At 47.0% G+C, this 19,513-nt stretch overlaps 1 protein-coding gene across 1 annotated transcript in view; it reads left to right on the forward strand.

Moving 5' to 3' along the window:
* Nucleotides 1-16,041: 16,041 nt before the first annotated feature.
* The window catches only part of SERPINE3 (serpin family E member 3), a 32,320-nt gene continuing 28,848 nt past the window's right edge, over nt 16,042-19,513 (forward strand). Inside the window, exons 1-2 of the mRNA XM_068984666.1 lie at nt 16,042-16,147; nt 17,559-17,822. Of these exons, the coding sequence (XP_068840767.1) occupies nt 17,564-17,822 (259 nt within the window). The 5' untranslated portion in view covers nt 16,042-16,147; nt 17,559-17,563. The remainder of the gene's footprint in view (nt 16,148-17,558; nt 17,823-19,513) is intronic.

Genomic DNA, 19,513 nt, shown 5'->3' on the forward strand with positions numbered 1-19,513 from the left:
CCAGAGTTCACTCAGACTCACGTCCATCGAGTCAGTGATGCCATCCAGCCATCTCATCCTCTGTCGTCCCCTTCTCCTCCTGCCCCCAATCCCTCCCAGCATCAGAGTCTTTTCCAATGAGTCAACTCTTCACATGAGGTGGCCAAAGTACTGGAGTTTCAGCTTTAGCATCATTCCTTCCAAAGAAATCCCAGGGTTGATCTCCTTCAGAATGGACTGGTTGGATCTCCTTGCCATCCAAGGGACTCTCAAGAGTCTTCTACAACACCACAGTTCAAACACATCACTTCTTCGGCGCTCAGCCTTCTTCACAGTCCAACTCTCACATCCGTACATGACTACTGGAAAAACCATAGCCTTGACTAGATGGACCTTTGTCGGCAGAGTAATGTCTCTGCTTTTCAATATGCTATCTAGGTTGGTCATAACTTTTCTTCCAAGGAGTAAGCGTCTTTTAATTTCATGGCTGCGATCACCATCTGCAGTCATTTTGGAGCCCAAGAAAATAAAGTCTGACACTGTTTCTACAGTTTCCCCATCTATTTCCCATGAAGTGATGGGACTGGATGCCATGATCTTAGTTTTCTGAATGTTGAGCTTTAAGCCAACTTTTTCACTTTCCACTTTGACTTTCATCAAGAGGCTCTTTAGTTCTTCACTTTCTGCCGCAAGGGTGGTGTCATCTGCATATCTGAGATTATTGATATTTCTCCCAGCAATCCTGATTCCAGCCTGTGCTTCTTCCAGGCCAGCGTTTCTCATGATGTACTCTGCATAGAAGTTAAATAAGCAGTGTGACAGTATACAGCCTTGACGCACTCCTTTTCCTATTTGGAACCAGTCTGTTCTTCCATGTCCAGTTCTAACTGTTGCTTCCTGACCTGCATACAGGTTTCTCAAGAGGCAGGTCAGGTGGTCTGGTATTCCCATCTCTTTCAGAATTTTCATAGCAAACACCCTTTTCCAACAACACAAGAGAAGACTCTACACATGGACATCACCAGATGGCCAACACCGAAATCAGATTGATTATATTCTTTGCAGCCAAAGATGGAGAAGCTCTATACAGTCAACAAAAACAAGACCAGGAGCTGATTGTGGCTCAGATCATGAACTCCTTATTGCCAAATTCAGACTGAAATTGAAGAAAGTAGGGAAAACCACTAGACCATTCAGGTATGACCTAAATCAAATCCCTTATGATTATACAGTGGAAGTGAGAAATAGATTTAAGGGACTAGATATGATAGACAGAGTGCCTGATGAACTATGGATGGAGGTTCGTGACATTGTACAGGAGACAGGGATCAAGACCATCCCCATGGAAAAGAAATGCAAAAAAGCAAAATGGCTGTCTAAGGACGCCTTACAAATAGCTGTGAAAAGAAGAAAAGCAAAAAGCAAAGGAGAAAAGGAAAGATATAAGCATCTGAATGCAGAGTTCCAAAGAATAGCAAGGAGAGATAAGAAAGCCTCAGCGATCAATGCAAAGAAATAGAAGCAAACAACAGAATGGGAAAGACTAGAGATCTCTTCAAGAAAATTAGAGATACCAAGGGAACATTTCATGCAAAGATGGGCTTGATAAACGACAGAAATGGTATGGTCCTAACAGAAGCAGAAGATATTAAGAAGAGGTGGCAAGAATACACAGAAGAACTGTACAAAAAAGATCTTCATGACCAAGATAATCACGATGGTGTGATCACTCAACCTAGAGCCAGACATCCTGGAATGTGAAGTCAAGTGGGCCTTAGAAAGCTTCACTAGGAACAAAGCTAGTGGAGATGATGGAATTCCAGTTGAGCTATTTCAAATCCTGAAAGATGATGCTGTGAAAGTGCTGCACTCAATATGCCAGCAAATTTGGAAAACTCAGCAGTGGCCACAGGACTGGATAAGGTCAGTTTTCATTCCAGTCCCAAAGAAAGGCAATGCCAAAGAATGCTCCAAGTACCACACAATTGCACTCATCTCACATGCTAGTAAAGTAATGCTCAAAATTCTGCAACCCAGGCTTCAGCAATATGTGAACCGTGAACTTCCAGATGTTCAGGCTGGTTTTAGAAAAGGCAGAGGAACCAGAGACCAAATTGCCAACATCTGCTGGATCATCGAAAAAGCAAGAGTTCCAGAAAAACATCTATTTCTGCCAAAGCCTTTGACTGTGTGGATCACAATAAACTGTGGAAAATTCTGAATGTACCTTTTTGGGGTGGTGCAATTTGGTGCTCATCACCCCATTCTTACCAGGCCCTCAGTCAGTGCTTGTCAAATCTGGCTGTCTATTAGGTATCAAAAATACCAGGTTGGGACTACCCTGGTGATCTAGAGGCTAAGACTGCACTTCTAATGCAAGGGGTCTGGGTTCAATCCCTGGTCAGGGAAATAGACACCTCCCCCACACCGCTACCACGCCGCGAATAAAGATCCTGAAGATCCCACATGCCACAGCTAAGACCCAGTGCAGCCAAGTAAGTAATAAATAAACAACAACAACAAAAAAATACCAGGCTCTAGGGTTTGTGGGAGAATGGACATATGTATGTGTATATGTATATGAATGGATACACGTATGAGTCCCTTCACTGTTCACCTAAAACTATCACAACATCATTAATCTGCTATACTCCAATACAAAATAAAAGATTAAGAATGGAAATATACTAGGCTTTACCCAAATTCTGATTCACTTGGGCTGGATGGGGCCCAGGCACCTGGATTTTCTACAGTTTTCCCCCAAGCAATCCAAAAGTATGGCCATGTCTGAGCACTGCTGTCCTGGGAGTAAAATAAGGTGAAGAACCAGAGACACAGGGCCGCCACCTCTGCCCGAGTGAGTCAGGTACCGGCTGCTGTCACCCGGGCTGTGGCCGAGCAGCCTGGAGGAAGGCACTTGGATTGAAAACATCAGCCTTTTGGAACAGCATCAAATGATGGCCCCCAGTGTCTTAGGATGAGGGAACCTGCAGTTTCCATGCTTTTCAACACTAAATTAAAAAGGCACAACTAATCTTCCTCTCCGTGAAGATATATTTACTGAGGCCTACCCTAAGGATAGTCTTGATGGTTTCCAGAGCAGGGGACAGCGTGGCGGGTCAAGAGCCATGGATTTTTAAGTGACACTAAATATTTATAGAGAAAACTGGGACTGACTCACCTTGCTGCAAGGTAAGACAGGAGATTGCAGTCACATCTCCAGCCCAGGAAAAGAGAAAAGCAATGAAAATCTGGATGCCTGTGACAAACCCCTTAAATACCTACAGGCCTGATTATATGCTACTCAAAATAATTTTTGCTCTATTTTTAAACACTGTGGAAATCAAAACTAAATTAATACGGGCTCAACTTTGAAGGGGGGGGAGGCAATATCCATAATGAACTGACAAGCTAATTAATGTATTTGAACAGAGCAAGAAAAACCATAGAAACTGATTGGAAATCATGGGGATTTCATTCATATGAGAGAGAAAGCAATTGAAGTTTTCTCAGGCAAATTAATTAAATCTACAACGCACCCAGAATGCACGTTGTTCCAGCTTCCTGCTGAGTTCTGTGGAAGAGGCTCACCTTGCCTTCTCACCAGTAAGAATTTCTCAAATGCGCTGTGAAAATGTGCTTTCGAAGCAGGGCTGGAAAGACATGCATGCAGTCGGATGTGTGTTTTGGGGCCTGTGTAATGGTCACCCTGTGAGGATCGAGCCCACCTCTGGCCTCTTTCTTCTCTTTGTCCGAGACCCACCCCCCAACAGGTTCATCTAAACTCAGAATAACCGTGCACCACTGACACTGAAGACAGGATGCCCAGCTGCTGCTACTTCAGCCCCTTGGCTAGCGCCAGTGAGGAGCGGCCTACAATCTAGTATTAAAATCATGCCACTTTTCAGCTGGGAATTTTTCCTAAGGCCATCGTCACAGGTCCAGGAAAGTGTGACCTCTGCAAGTACCTGATGGCGACTTAGCTTGGGGTGGGGGGTGGTTTACTCTCTTCCTTACCCTATCACAGGCAGGACCTAAGGCTCGGGAGTCAGGACTTGCCTGGTGGTTAAGCAGTTAAGAATCCACCTGTCAATGCAGGGGACACAGGTTTGATCCTTCGTCCGGGAAGACCCCTCATGCTGTGGAGCAAGTAAGCCCACGCACCGCAACTGCCGAGCCCATGTGCTGCAGATCCTGAGCCCGCATATCTAGAGCCTGTGCTCCACGACAAGGGAAGCCCAAGCACCGCAGCTGGAGGGTAGCCCCCGCTCCCCCCAGTAGAGAAAGCCCGCACGGCCAAAAGACTCAGCACAGCCAGAAATAATTAGTGAAAGGCAGGAGATGGAGCCCTGATTCCCACCAGCTGTGTGAATCCTTCGACACAGCCCCAGTTCATGCTCTCGCTGTGCCCATTACTTTCCATACCATAATAATAATTATTTTGCTTTTCAATCTGTTTATATTCTGACTATCTTCCCACGAGATTGTGAATCCCTATGTGGACAGGACTGTGTGTAATTCACTGCTCACTCCCGTACCCCACACAGTGCTATCTCCAAAGGTCACATTCATTTTTAGCCCTAATCCCAGGTGGTTAGTTGCACAGAGTAGGACCTCAGAATGCACTTGTTGAATCAGTGACCACATTCCTTCACAACGAAGTGAAAGCCATGGATAAGACGGTGCACCCCTTTCTACCTGGAATGTTTCTGTCTCAAGACCTGACAATCCAGCCACAGAAATGAACGCACCTGGGCATCTGAAAGAATTACAAAGCTAACTCCTCGACAGAGGAAAAGGGCTGAGAAGAATGAACTAAAAATGAAAGACTCTCCAGCATAAAGAGGTGGGTCTTAAGGGATGAATTATGTGCCCTAAAAGGATGCTGCTGCTGCTGCTGCTGCTGCTACTGCTAAGTCGCTTCAGTCGTGTCTGACTCTGTGTGACCCCATAGATGGCAGCCCACCAGGCTCCCCTGTCCCTGGGATTCTCCAGGCAAGAACACTGGAGTGGGTTGCCATTTCCTTCTCCAATGAATGAAAGTGAAAAGTGAAAGGGAAGTCGCTTAGTCGTGTCCGACTCTTAGCGACCCCATGGACTGCAGCCTACCAGGCTCCTCCGTCCATGGGATTTTCCAGGCAAGAGTACTGGAGTAGGGTGCCATTGCCTTCTCCAAAAAGGATGCTGAAGTCATGCTAATCAAAGCTGCCTGTGAAGGCGACCTTTGGAAATAGGGTCCTGGAGACGTAATGAAGTTCAGATGAAGCCCCACTCAATTAGGGGAAGCCCTGAATCCAGCATGACCGGTCTGTTTATGAGAAAGCCACATGGTGACAGAGATCACAGTGACGTGTCCACAGGCCAAGGAAGGCCAAGGACTGTTGCCAGCCCCCAGAGGCTGGGAGAGCAGCAGGAAGCCAGGTTCTTCTGCAGAGCCCCTCAGAGGAGCCAAAGCCACTGACTGCTTGATCTCCAGCTTCTGGCCTCCAGGACTGGGAGACAATATTTCTGTTGTTATAAACCACCCAATTTGTGGTACTTTGTCACACGAAGCCTAGGAAGCTAGCTCAGTGTGGGTGGTCACATGCACGTGGGAGAAGGGTAGACTGATGATCTGTCCATATCTCAAAACTATTACTATTATTATATGCTGTTATATAATAAGATATAATACATATTTAATATAAATATTAAGCATAATATAATTTCTGCTAAATATATGTTATACATTGTATATGTATTACATATATTCTATAAAATAGTAATGTATAATATTATATATAATTATATGCATATCATATATAATACATATATGAGCATGGGTGTGTGTGCGTAGTCGCTCAGTCGTGTCCGACTCTCTGCAACCCCATGCTCTGTAGCCCACCCAGCTCCTCTGTCCATGGAGATTCTTCAGGTAAGAATACTGGAGTGGGTTGCCATGCCCTCCTCCAGAGAATCTTCCCAAACCCAGGGATCAAACCCAGGTCTCCCGCATTGCAGGCAGATTCTTTACCACCTGAGCCACCAGGGAAGCCCAAGAATACTGGAGTGGGCAGTCTATCCCTTCTCCAGGGGATCTTCCTGACCCAGGAATTGAACTGGGGTCTCCTGCATTGCAGGTGGATTCTTTACCCTCTGAGCTACCAGGGAAGCCCATATACAGTATAAATATATATAATTATTGTGATCATATATAATTATTATAATATCTACTAATTATTGATATTATTACATATTATGCAGTGTACACTTATAATTTTATAATTACAATAACAACCATTACTATGACTACTCCTTTTTGAGCACATTCTCTGTGCTAAGCACTAGATATACACGACTTCATGTAGTCCTCCATTCCTTCTCCCCATCCATCTGAGAGGCGGGTAATATTATCATTCCTGCTGTACAGATAGAGGAAACTAAGGCTTTGCAAGGTGAGCAATTTGTCCACAATTGGAATTCAGGGCTTGCCTATTCCAGCACCTGCATTTCACACCCCCTCTCCAAATTTTCCGAAGTATCTGTGCAGTTGACTGCCTTCTCCAGCAGCCAGCCCTGGAAGACATCTTGCAGGACTGCCTGTCCTTTTTAACTTATGGGCTGGGATAAAATGAGAGGAAGAAGGACCAAGGCCACTGGCCCCGTAGCCCGGGGCCCTGCACCTGCCCCAGGGGATTCACTCAGTTCTCAAACCCCTTGTGGACAAAAGTACCCAAACTCATACAACCCCACAAACAGCACTCCCTGGGCAGACACAGCAGGCAAGTGAGCATATGTATTTTATCTCCCCCCTCCGGCTGCACCACATGGCCTGAGGGACTTTCAGTTCAGTTCAGTCGCTCAGTCGTGTCCGACTCTTTGCGACCCCATGGACTGCAGCATGCCAGGCTTCCCTGTCCATCACCAACTCCTGGAGCTTGCTCAAACTCATGTGCCTCATGTCAGTGATGCCATCCAACCATCTCATCCTCTGTCATCCATTTCTCCCGCCTTCAATCTTTCCCAGGATCAGTGTCTTTTCGAATGAGTCGGTTCTTCCATCAGGTAGCCGAAGTATTGGAGTTTCAGCTCCAGTATCAGTCCTTCCAATGAATATTCAGGACTGATCTCCTTTAGAATGGACTGGTTGGATCTCCTTGCAGTCCGAGGGACTCTCAACAGTCATCTCCAGCACCACAGTTCAAAAGCATTAATTCTTCGGTGCTCAGCCTTCTTTGTAGTCCGACTCTTACACTCACATGACCACTGGAAAAACCAGCTTTGACTACTTTTGTTGGCAAAGTAATATCTCTGCTTTTTAATATGCTCTCTAGATTGGTCATAGCTTTCTTCCAAGGAGTGAGCGTCTTTTAATTTCATGGCTGCAATCACCATCTGCAGTGATTTTGGAGCCCAGAAAAATAAAGTCAGCCACTATTTCCACTGTTTCCCCATCTATTTGCCATGAATTGATGGGACCAGATGCCATGATCTTAGTTTTCTGAATGTTGAGCTTTAAGCCAACTTTTTCACTCTCCACTTTCACTTTCATCAAGAGGCTCTTTAGTTCTTCTTCACTTTCTGCCGCAAGGGTGGTGTCATCTGCATATCTGAGGTTATTGATATTTCTCCTGGCAATCTTGATTCCAGCTTGTGCTTCCTCCAGCCCAGCGTTTCTCATGATATACTCTGCATATAAGTTAAATAAGCAGGGTGACAATATACAGCCTTAATGTACTCATTTTCCTGCTTGGAACCAGTCACAATTGCATCTAATTGGCTGCTGAGAGAATCGCAATCCACCAGCAGTGTTAAAGACATGCTCTTTCCTTTTACCTGGGGACAAATCCCTTTAGGCTGGACCTCCCTCAAAAAGAGAGAGATTTCAGCAGACAAGTGGCAAAACAGGTCAAAGGGCCCCACTCTTCTTGGAAGACCGAGGGGCTTCCAGGGCCTGGAGTTAGTCCACCCAGCGTCGCATCTGGGCCTGATGCTTCCTTGAAGTATTTTAGGGCAAACCACCTCTCTGTGCCTCCATCTCTGATCTATACAATAGGATCCATAGCTGACACCCAGGCACCATGAGGATTAATGAGAACTGGATGAGACTCTTAGCTGAGTGCCTGGACTCAAAACGGGAACCACTGTTTTCTCTTTTTATACCCCCAGCTGGCCTCTAGCCCCTGTGCCCCAACCCCAACCGCCCCGAGAGTCAGTGGCCAGAATGCAGACCTGGGCACCGCCCTGGCACACGTGCACCTTTCCCAACCCCTTCTCCCTCACCTCACTGTCCCTGGCATCCCAAAGGATAGAAAGAAAACCGAAATAACCACACACTATTCTACTTATCAGACTAGAAGAGTGGAATCACAGGTATTTGGGGTTTTCTTTATATTTTTATCCTATTAAAATGACCATGAGGAACATTTACCTAACAGACAGGATGGTTATGAAGAGTAAATGAGATCATGTTTATAAAAGGCTTAGCATGCCACTTAGCCAATAAAAGTCAGCTCTCATTTTTAAAAAAACAATCTAACTGAAAACAAGAATATATTTTCTAGAGCTTCATGATTTGCAAACTATTTTCATATGATTTATTTCATTTGTATACTCACGACTGTCAGATGAGTTTATTATTGCCACCTTACAGATCAGGAAACTAAGGTGTAAGGATGTTGAAGACTGGCCCTGGGTGACTTAGTGGGCAGCATCATGGCAGAGTCAAGAGGTCCATGGCCGTGATCCTGTTTATGGACTCACCATGAGGGGCTATAGGGCACAACGTTCACCCGCGGGGCCTCAGCTCCTGCCCCACCCCTGTGGCCCACGGGCAGCTCCCTGCATCTGTCTGACAAAGAAGCCCAGTACTACTTGGTCCTTACTTCTCAGTCCAGGCTCCGTTGACTCTCTATTAAGAGGCTTTTTTTTTTTTTTTAATGTGGACCATTTTAAAAGTCTTTATTGAATTATTTACAATATTGCTTCTGTTTTATGGTTTGGATTTTTTGGCCCTAAGACATGCTCCCCCAACCAGGGATCAAACCCGCAACCTCCTGCACTGGAAGGTAAACTCTTAACCACTAGGCTTATATCAGCAAAGTCCCTCCCTGTTAACTCTTGAGTCTAGATATCAGACATCCATCCGTGGTCATCACAAGCCCCTCCCCCTCGACAGAATCAGTTAAGCTACAGGCCTGGTGGGTGCACGAGGGAGGCTGATTTCCACCAAAATGACAGGCAGGATGCAGAGACCCAGGGCTGGGACAGGAAGCTGTTTCTGGCAGGCAGGCAGCAGCTCACGGCTTCTCCACCTGCCACATGGTCCAGTCCCCTGGTGCCCAGGATGAGAAGAGACCCCACTTTACTCAGGATCCACCTGGGAAACCAAGGGCAAACCTGTTGAAGTATTTCTTTTTTCCCATTTATATAATGGCTCAAATACTACTCTTTCTCATCTCATCTGAAAGAAGTTCTGAGTGAAAAATAAGATCTGTATAGTATTTTGAATTCTTTGTTTTTTTGGGGGGTAGGTGTTAAAAGAGTCATTTTCCCTTTCATTCATTCATTCATTCAACAAATGTGTATTAAGCACCTTTTACATGCTAGACTCTGTTCTCAAGATTGAGAATACAGCTGTGAGCAAGAAAGAACATCTCCTAACCTCATGGAGCACAATGTCCAAAAAATCTAGACCCAAAGCGCCAGTACCCAATACATCATCTCACCACTATTCTAGGTATTTTGGGTAGCACTTTTTTTTCAATGAGCTGCTCCCAATGAACACAGCATTACCCTGCTTCCAGGATGAGAAAGCAGGTGTACTAGAAAATGCAAACAAATCTAAACATATATTGAGGCAAACAATAGGTGGTAAAGATAACCCACTGTCCAGTCTGAGGTACGTGAAATGACTTTTTGTAAATGATGCCTCATCCTATATTTTAACCAGCATGAATGAACACCCGTATGCTGTGTTTAAAACTGATAAGCTTTTCCACCGAAACCATTCCTTTGCTTGTAAACATGTTTTCCTCAAAAATCACTTGGAATTATAAACATGCTTACCCCATTACCAATAAATATATGCCTACCTCCTCTAAAGGAGATAAACACCTGCTGTATGCCAAAGTCATCAACATGTTTTGGACAGTACAGAAAAAGTAAGGAACACATTGATAAGTTGTGGCAACTTGCAAAGAATGTATATGGACAATCATGTAATGTCTCACATGGAATCAGTGTAACGGATACACCTGTAAACCAATGGACTGTGAGGGGAGGCCAGGGTGCCCAGGCTCCCCAGTTGGCATCCAGTACCAACTGCCAGACCACATGAGTGCTGACAACATCTCCCCGATGTGGCCTCAGCAGGATACAGTCTGCCGTGTCTGACCATAAGGGGCTCCTGCCTTTGAGGAAGGTGGAGAATGAGGTCTCTGCCAGTGGATGCCACTGGGCACACTGGCTGACACTGAGTGGCGGCCAAAGCAGTGAGGGAGAGCTGGTCCCAGACAGGTGGGCGTGCTTTCCACCCCTTCCCCCGTGCTGGCCCCAAGGGACCCCGGAGTTCAGTGAAGGAAATAAAGGCCTGAACCTCATTTAGGGTGAGTGGTGTTTGTGCCTGATGGTTCCGACTCCCTGACATCCTGCACCCGAGTCTCTGTTTTGACTTGAGGTGTAATTCCTCAGGACAAATCACCATCACATCATTATATGCAGTGCCAAGCCCAACAAAGCAATTGCAGGGAGCCACCACATGTGAGAGTCCCCATTTCTTCTTCAACAATCAGGTTGGGATGCTACTGGAGAGAGGATCCTCCTGGGGATGAGGCAGGGAGGCCTTTAAAGTGCAGCACTGGACTTCCCTGATGGTCCAGTGGATAAGAATCCACCTGCCAAAGCAGGGGCCATGGGTTCGATCCCTGGTCTGGGAAGATACCACCTGCCACGGGGCAACGAAGCCCATACGTCGTAACCACTGAAGCTGACGGCTCTAGAGCCCGCGCTCTGCAACAGAGAGGCCACCGCCGTGAGAGGCCCACGCACTGCAGCTAGAGAGGAGCCCCATGCTCGCTGCAGCTAGAGAGGAGCCCCATGCTCGCTGCAACTAGAGGAAGCCTGCGCCCAGCAATGAAGACCCAGTGCAGCCAAAAATAAATACATTTTTTCAAAAACAGTAATTTTAAGGTGCAGCATTACTCTCAAGGGGCACAACCTTCCAAAAGACCCTGACTTGTCCATGGAGACCTCCACTCCTCACAGCCTCGGCTAAAGAGCTGGCAGTATTAATGGGCCTTCATCACCCAAAATATCAGCCCACCTGGCTCCACCGGGGGCCTCGCTGGGCTCTGCCTTGTGTCTGCCACCCAGCACCCATACTCTCTTTGCCGCTTGGCTGGTTGGGCTCAGAGCATTGAGGGCTGGATCTATGCTTGTCACTGCTATTCCTACAGGACATTATGTCTCCAGGTTATGCATCCAGGAGCATTCCAGAACTGTGCCCGCATCTGACGTTTCTTTGCTCGGCCTCCCTTTCCCAGCATCACAGACCCCACCGCCAATCAAACCACATCACTCTTAACCACTATCACTAGTGTGCTGAAAATAGAAATAATGTTTTTAAATCTCGCTCCCACACACCCCCAACCTCTTCATCTCCAGTACGGGCACGATAACTAAATGTGTGTGCTGGGAACGCTGCTTCAGCTGGTTTTTTCTTTTTGGCTGCTTTTCAGGGCATGCGGGATCTTAGTTCCCAGACCAGGGATGGAACCCGTGCTCTGCTACAATAGAAGTGTGGATTCTTAAGCACTGGCCCCTCAGGGAAGTTCCTGCCAAGGGTTTTAAGATCACCTCCTCAGGCAGTCACTCCACTCACTGCAAGGTCTCCGCAGCATATCAGATGGTGGGGGCATAGCTTTCCAGGACCCACAGTCCAGAGCTGCTCTGACAGCTTGGGCCCCCAGGGGCAGTACATGAACCCCGCGTGGCACTGCGCCAAGGAACACTTGCAAACGTAGAGCTGTCCCCAAATTTGGCCTTTAAAGGTTTACTTGCTGCTCTCTCCACCCCTGCCTCCAAAAAACAAGGAGATCATTTGCTTTAATGTGCAGTGTGAACACAGAAGAAGAATTGATCGTGTGGATGTATTCCTGCTTAGAATATATGTCTTCCTGCTGCCAGGCTCTTCCCTGGAGTCTTCAGGGTCTGCGCAGGGACCACACGGCCCTTCCTTCCATCCCAACCCCTCCCTCAGGCAGAATGTGTTTAAAGCCACAACTTAACCACTCACTGGATTCCCCAGCTTTGCTGACTGTGCTCCCATTCATAACCCCCTGCACAGGTGCCTAGTGGCTCATGATTTTTTCCCCAGACTGTGGTTTCCGTGTGGCCAGCAGCAGACGTTTCTGAAGTGGCTGGCTCGGGCCACAAGGACAGTGTGTTGGAAATGAAGAGGACAGCCGTGTGGCCCCCACGGCAACAGCGGGAGCCAGCCCAGCCCACGGGGAGCTCCCTCTCCTGCCCTCAGGTTTCAGGGCCTCCTAAGTGGGCTTGTGATCTGTCGGAGCCTCTTCCTTGTGTATTCGCTGTATTTTGGCAGCTTTGCCCACATGCCTGTGCAGCCATGTTGTCCTGCAAAAGCAGGGTCCTGACTTGTTGGTTTCACAGGAGGTCACTGGAATTTTCAGAGCTGAGTCGAGCCAGAGGTGCCTTTTGAGGCAGTTCAGGGATGACAAATACATTTCTTTGCACAGTCGATGGGGGAGTGGATGTTTATCCCTCCCTGCCACAAATTCGTATTTTGAATTCCAAATCCTCACTGTGATGGTAAAAGGAGGTGGGGCCTTTGGGAGGTACAAGGGTGGGGCCCTCATGAATGGAATGGTGCCCTCATAAGAAGAGACATTAGACAGCTGACCTCTCTCTCTCTGTGTCTGCCTTGTGAGAACACAAGGAGAAGGCAGCTGGCTGTCTACCGATCAGGGAGCAGGCCTCCATCAGACACAGAATCTGCTTGATCTTGGACTTTCGAGCCTTCAGAATTGTGAAAATCTCTGTTGTTTAAGCTACCCCGTCTGGGTTATTCTGTCATACCAGGCTGAGTTAGCCAGGACATGAACCAACTATGATAAATCAGAAGTGGTTCCCTTGAGAATTCCCTGGTGGTCCAGTGGTTGGACTCCATATTCTCACTCCCATAGGTCTAGGTTCAATCCCTGGTTGGGGAACTAAGATCCCACAAGCCACACAGCATGGCTCCCCTCCCAAATAAATGTGGCTCCCACAAACCCCACTCAGAGAAGCCTGGGAGGTCAAGGCCAGGCTCTCAGGAAATACTGTTGTAATAGATCACTGCTGCCCACAGTTCTCTAGTGAGAGAGAAGAGGCCCATGTCCTGGGCTGCAGCCCTTGGGTAGATTTTTCACACTGATTTTTCCTGCCAATCCCGACCCTGGCTTCGTGAGGATCAGCCTTTCCTGTCTAGTTACCCCCGACTGAAGGCTAGAGAGGATGACACGGCATGGTCTCAAGTCTTCTTGTTTTTTTTTTATCACTTTTAAAATCCAACTGATAAAAACGGCCAAAATGCTAATCACACTGAAATGTATGAGAAAGTAACACTGAAAGCAAGCTCTTCAGAACCAGAATATCCAAACACAGTTTGATGCCTTTTTTCTATTTCCAACCTTAGTCCCTCTCTGCCTAATCTTCCCTGTTTCCAGGTTATCTGGAGCCAGCTCTGAGGCCGAGCTGCTCTTCACGGCGGTTCAGGACTGCAGAGCAGTGGGGCTGAGCACCAGAGCTCATCAGCGTGGCTAAGCCCACAACCCACCCTGCACCCAGCTTGACCTCTACCTGCAGGAACCTGGGCAAGTACCTCGAGCTCTTCACGCCTGTTTCATCAGCTCCAAAACAGGGATAATAATACATTCCTCATATGACTGTTGGGAGGATTCACTGCAATAGTGAATGGAAAGGGTGTAGCCCAGTACCTGGAACATAGTAAGTGCTCAACAGTGGTCACTATTTCTGTTGTTATAATTACGGTACATATCTTCACAAATAAAGGCTCCCTGAGCAGTGTAAACCAATATGCCAGCCAGGTCAAAAAAAGCGTGGTAACCTCTGCTTAAATGGTTGGAGAACACAGAGGCTTATACAGGTTCACCTCTGAGCACACAAAAGAAAAACTGCTGCCCATCTTTCATTCATTCACACTTTGAAATATTTAACCTACACAGGAAATTACTTTTGTATGTTCAGCTCCCCAGTATTTTCTTTTAGTTTATTTTTAATTGGAGGATAACTGCTTTACAGTGCAGTGTTGGTTTCTGCTCTACAACTTTGAGAATCATATCGCCTCCCTCTTGAGGCTCCCTCCCACCTGACTCCCAATCCTGTCCCTCGAGGTCATCACAGAGCACCAGGCTGGGCTCACTGTGTTATACAGCAAATTCCCACTAGCTACTTTACACATGGTAGTCTATACATAGGGCTTCCAGTCAGTATTTTTTTCTAGAGAATATAAAAGCAATCTAAAATGAAACATTCTTAGAGTCAGGTAGGAGGAAATGCTTACAGAAGTCACACAGCCAACCTTCTCAAATTTGGGAAACCTTTTTGTAAGCATCTTCCCAGTTCTACCATGGGAAGAGAGTGAATGAGCGTCTGCTCAAGTAATTGCAACCCCAGGGAACTCAGCATTGGGAGACAGCCCTTGCAAGTTACCACGGTCCTCCTCATGGAAGGCTCTTTTTCTTAAACCCATCAGCATCAACATCAAAAGTCTGCACTCAGGGAACAAGACTCTAGGTCCCCTGAGAGCTAGCTGAGCCCAGGCAGCTGGTTCATTGCTAGATCTGGCACAGAGCCTCAGAACCAAGCAGGCAAGCAAGAGCTACTGCATGGATGGATAGGTGGATGCATGGATGGATGAATGGGTGGGTAGGTGGGTGGGTGGGTGAATGGATGGATGGATGAATAGGATGCCCACTCTGGATGCTATAGAATAAGTTATACATATTTATTCCCCCATCATACTATAATTTAGAGTTCAAGGCATGCAAAAAATGCACAGTCTCTACATTGAAGATCTGGGGAAATTTCATGCAAAATAATTCTAGAGTTGGAACTCCCCTAAGAGCTATAAACTATTCCAGGCTTGAGTGTCAGCAATTAACTCCACTTGAAAAGTGAAACACCCGCTGATTACAGGGGTGTGAGTGGTGGTCAGATGAAAAACAGTCTCATTCTTTTTCAAATATTAACTCTAACAGATGCCTGAGAGAAAATTACTGAGAACTGCATTCACTTCCAAGTGTCTTCTTTTCTTTAATCTCTAACGACATGTAACCTACCATGTATTTTGTACTTAATACAACACCTAAGAAACTCATAGAAATGTCTGCAACTCTGATTGGGTCACAAGGACAGACTTTGAACAGAATCTGTTTATTCTTCCCCAAAATGTGCCTTCACTTAGCTGACAACACAGTCTCTTTCTCATATTGAGTCATCAGATTTATTAACTGCTGTATCTTGAGAACAAGATTGCTTAGAGTACTTATAATATTTATTGTATTACATATAAATAAAGAAATACATTCACTTTTATTAATAATAAATAGGGCAAGGCACCTTGTTCCAAACTGATTGTGCTATATTTTGCTTTTTCTTCCCCCCTTTTTGCAGAATGTCATTTACTAAAAGTTTCAAGTCATGCCCAATGACTAATGTATTGTTCTCTTCCCAGGAGGAGGGGAGAAGCATGAGGTACCTGGTACCCAGCAAAAGCCCTAACGGCAGAGTTATCAGTGAAATTCCTCCAAGTGACAAAGGGCTACAAGAGGGGTTCCTCGCTGGTACAACCAGGTCACAAGCCTAAGCAGGCTTGACGGGTGTGGCTGGCTCCCTCCCCAGGGCCCGCTCTGTTTCCGATCTGGGCTTGGCTGGCCAGGCTAGGCTCCTGCCCCTGGCTCTCTGTGGGACCTCAGGCTCCAGGAATTTGGACCGAGTGGTAGAGACATCGCCGACAGAGACGGCAACTGCCAGCTTCCTCCCTATGCTGTCTTGTGATTCAAAGCAGATTCTGCTCCACTTTTTTAAAAGGGGGAGCACGTTAACACGGGAGACCCACAAGGACAGGAGTCAGCAAGGAAACTCTGACAGTCCCATCCAAGAGAAGGTGAGTGAACAGCTCGTCCGCAGTGAATCTCGGCAGGTACGTGGTCACGGGGAGCCTAAGGGCATGAAGGGTTGATTGCTGCCTCCCTAGAGGTGGTGATAGGAGCATCGAGAGCACTGGGAGCTGGTCATTTTGAAAAGACTGGGGTTTCCAAACACACAGAGAAAGACCCCCACACCTGTGCACATGATGCCTTTGTGCTTGGCCGCAGAAGGAAAGAGCTGAGGAAAAAGAGGATGCTTTTCCATGTGGGGCCTTTATCTGAAATAAACACCTTTGAGCCCAGTGGCTTTACATGCAAACTTCTCATCCTCAGATGACTTCTTTGGGCTGGGACCCTCTCTCACCAATCCTGCCTGATATCTCAGTCAGACAACTGAACAGAAATTGCCACAGGTTGTCCATGTGGCATAGTCACTGAGAACACTTTGTGCCTCGCCTTTCTCTTCTTTGCATTAATTTCCAGCAAAGGCACTCTCTTCCTTGAAGGGGTACATCTCTGTAGCAGGAGTTCTATCTGCAGCATTCTGCTCTCTGTGAAAGTGTCCTTTTTATGAAAATAATTCACATCACAAGAATTCTGATATCCTAGGTACAATTAGCTCATGGATCAATATTTTAATGTGCATTTATGTGCTCAATCTTGCATGGACCACCCAGAGGAGACCAGGACTGGAGTCCCAGGCCTGTTTCCACCCCATATTTTCTAAATGACCCACTGAAGTCTCTAAACCTCATCATCTCTATATTTGCAATATAATAACAGCTACCATGTAAGATTGTTGTAATGATTAATTGTGAAAATACAAAGTCCTTTTTAACAGAGTATATTATTTGTTATTACTATTATTATTACTGATAGACATGGCCCAGCTCTGAGCTAACTAAGTACTGAGAAAAATGAGTAAGACGTACTTTCATGTTTCTGAGCCAACATAATGCTTCTGGTCTGACCAGAGCTTCACCCAAGGTCATGCACGTAGTAAGTGACAGTTGTTCAGTCACCCAGTCATGTCCGACTCTTTGCGACCCATGGACCGCAACACGCCAGGCTTCCTTGTCCTTCACCATCTCCCGGACTTTGCTCAAACTCATGTCCATTGAGTTGGTGATGCCATCCAACCATCTCATCCTCTGTTGTCCCCTTCTCCTCCTGCCTTCAATCTTTCCCAGCATCAGGGTCTTTTCCAAGGACGGAGCAGGCCTAAAATCCAGGCCTTCCAGCTCACAGTTTGATTTCCAGCAAGTGTTTCTAAGGCAGATACAGAGATGCATTCTGCTGCAGGGAGAAGGGTGCCGGGTAACAGCCTGCTAAGTGATCCTCAGCCGCAGCGGGGCACCAGCCCCAGGCCCACTTCTCTGCAGGATGGAGCAGCTCCTGCCTCACCTGCATCTCTTCCCTCCCCTGCAGGAGCCATGTGGTCTCTCTTACTGGCCCTCCTCCTCCTCCTTCACATCTGCCCCACCAGGGGAGCCAGCAACCTCCATGAGGACCTGACCCTGCTGAGGACGGACCTGGCGCTTCGCCTGTACCGGAGCGTGGCCGCAGCCGGAAACCAAACCAACCTGGTCCTCTCCCCCGCTGGCGCCTTTATCCCCCTGGAGCTCCTGCAGTTCGGAGCCCAGGGGAACACCGGCCGGCAGCTGGCCCAGGCCCTGGGCTACACCGTCCACGGTAAGTGGACCGCTGCTCCTCCCATTCTGCTGCTCACGCCCACTGCCCTGCTCACACTCACACCTAACCTCATGCTCAGGCTGCCTCGGGTGGCAGGCAGAGAAGGCTGCCCACTGGCAAGTGTGCAACAGAAGGCATGGACACTCTACATCACGGTGGTGGTTTAGTCACTCAGTCTTGTCCATGGACAGTAGCCCACCAGACTCCTCTGTCCACGGGATTCTCCAGGCTGGAATACTAGAGTGGGTTGCCATTTCCTTCTCCACAGGATTTCTCCACCCAGGGATCGAACCCACATCCCCTACATTGCAAGGCGAACTCCCAACCACTGAGCCACCAGGGAAGCCCACGTTGTGGTTACTCTTGATAAAATTTCTAAGGTTCCCTTCTACCCTTGGGTTTGGCGGCAATTTCTCAATTGCACTTTACAAGCCCTTTTAGAATGCTTACTAGATGCCAGAAACTGCTAGAAGCACCTTACCAATACAATCTAATTCACTGTAGCAACAACCCTATCGAGGTAGGTAATTATCTCATCATTCCTATTCTAGAGATAAGCCAATTTAGGCACAGAGTGGGTAAGCAAGTTGCTCAAGGTCACACAGCTAGCAAGTGGTCAAGCTGGAACTCAAGCCAGGCTGTCTGGTTCATCCTGCTTTAACAAATGTGTGACTTCTAGGAAGAGTCATATTTACCAACATAATTCAATATTTATGAGTTTAAGCTGGAACTCAAGCCCAGGCTGTCTGGTTCCAGAGACCATCCCGCTTTCATAAATGTATGACTTCTAGGCAGTCATATTTACCAAGATAATGCAGAACACCTCTGCCAGTGGGGACAAGAGTCTTGTGATGCCAGGTCAGCCACACCTGGTCCCACTTGGGGCCTCCGGCCCTGGTCCCAACCTCCCAACTCCATCTGAACACAAACACTTTACACACAACTTTTTTTCTCTATCTAAGAATAAGATGCCAGTGAAAAAGGATGAGAATTAAAATTATATAAATTAATCCCTTTTTAGAGCACCCAGGAACTAATACCGAGACAGTCATAGCAAGGGCTCCCTTGGAGCTGGCATCTTGCGTTGGCAAGGTGAATTCTCCAGAAGCAGGCCTCAGGCACTACCTGTGTGTCCTGTCCCCACCCCACCCCATCCACACCCTGTCCTCTGCCAAAACAATTCTCGTGAGCCTGCTGGCCGACCTGCAAGTACGTTTTCTCTCTTAGGGTAAGTGAAGACAAACAGAAGTTATCACGTTGAATTTTGCTTGGCAAGTATATTATGGAAATGCATGTATCCATGGAGTTGCTCTCCAGCCACGTTAGATTCAGCGGAAAGCCATCCATCAAGTGTTTCTGAGCTTCTGCTGTGTGGGCTGGTGCTACGCCAGGAATTTAGCAGCCAGGTATATAAGGAACCTTTTGAACACAAGACTCTCAGTCTCGTAGGAACAATGCACACAGAAACACATTTTTAATAAGGGGCAGTTAGTGTACTTATGTGAAATATGCTCGTACCGGGGAGGGAATGATTTATTCCACTAGCAGATCAGGAAGGCTCCCCAGATAACAAGACACCTGAGCTGGGTTTTGAAGAACAAATAGGAGTATGAAAGAGGGGCAGGCATTTCGGCCTTGAAACATTTTCTCACAGAAGTCAGGATTAGGGGGAAAGTGAGAAACGCAAGTAG

The sequence above is a fragment of the Capricornis sumatraensis genome, chromosome 12, assembly GCF_032405125.1.
Source record: "Capricornis sumatraensis isolate serow.1 chromosome 12, serow.2, whole genome shotgun sequence".
Taxonomy (NCBI): domain Eukaryota; kingdom Metazoa; phylum Chordata; class Mammalia; order Artiodactyla; family Bovidae; genus Capricornis; species Capricornis sumatraensis.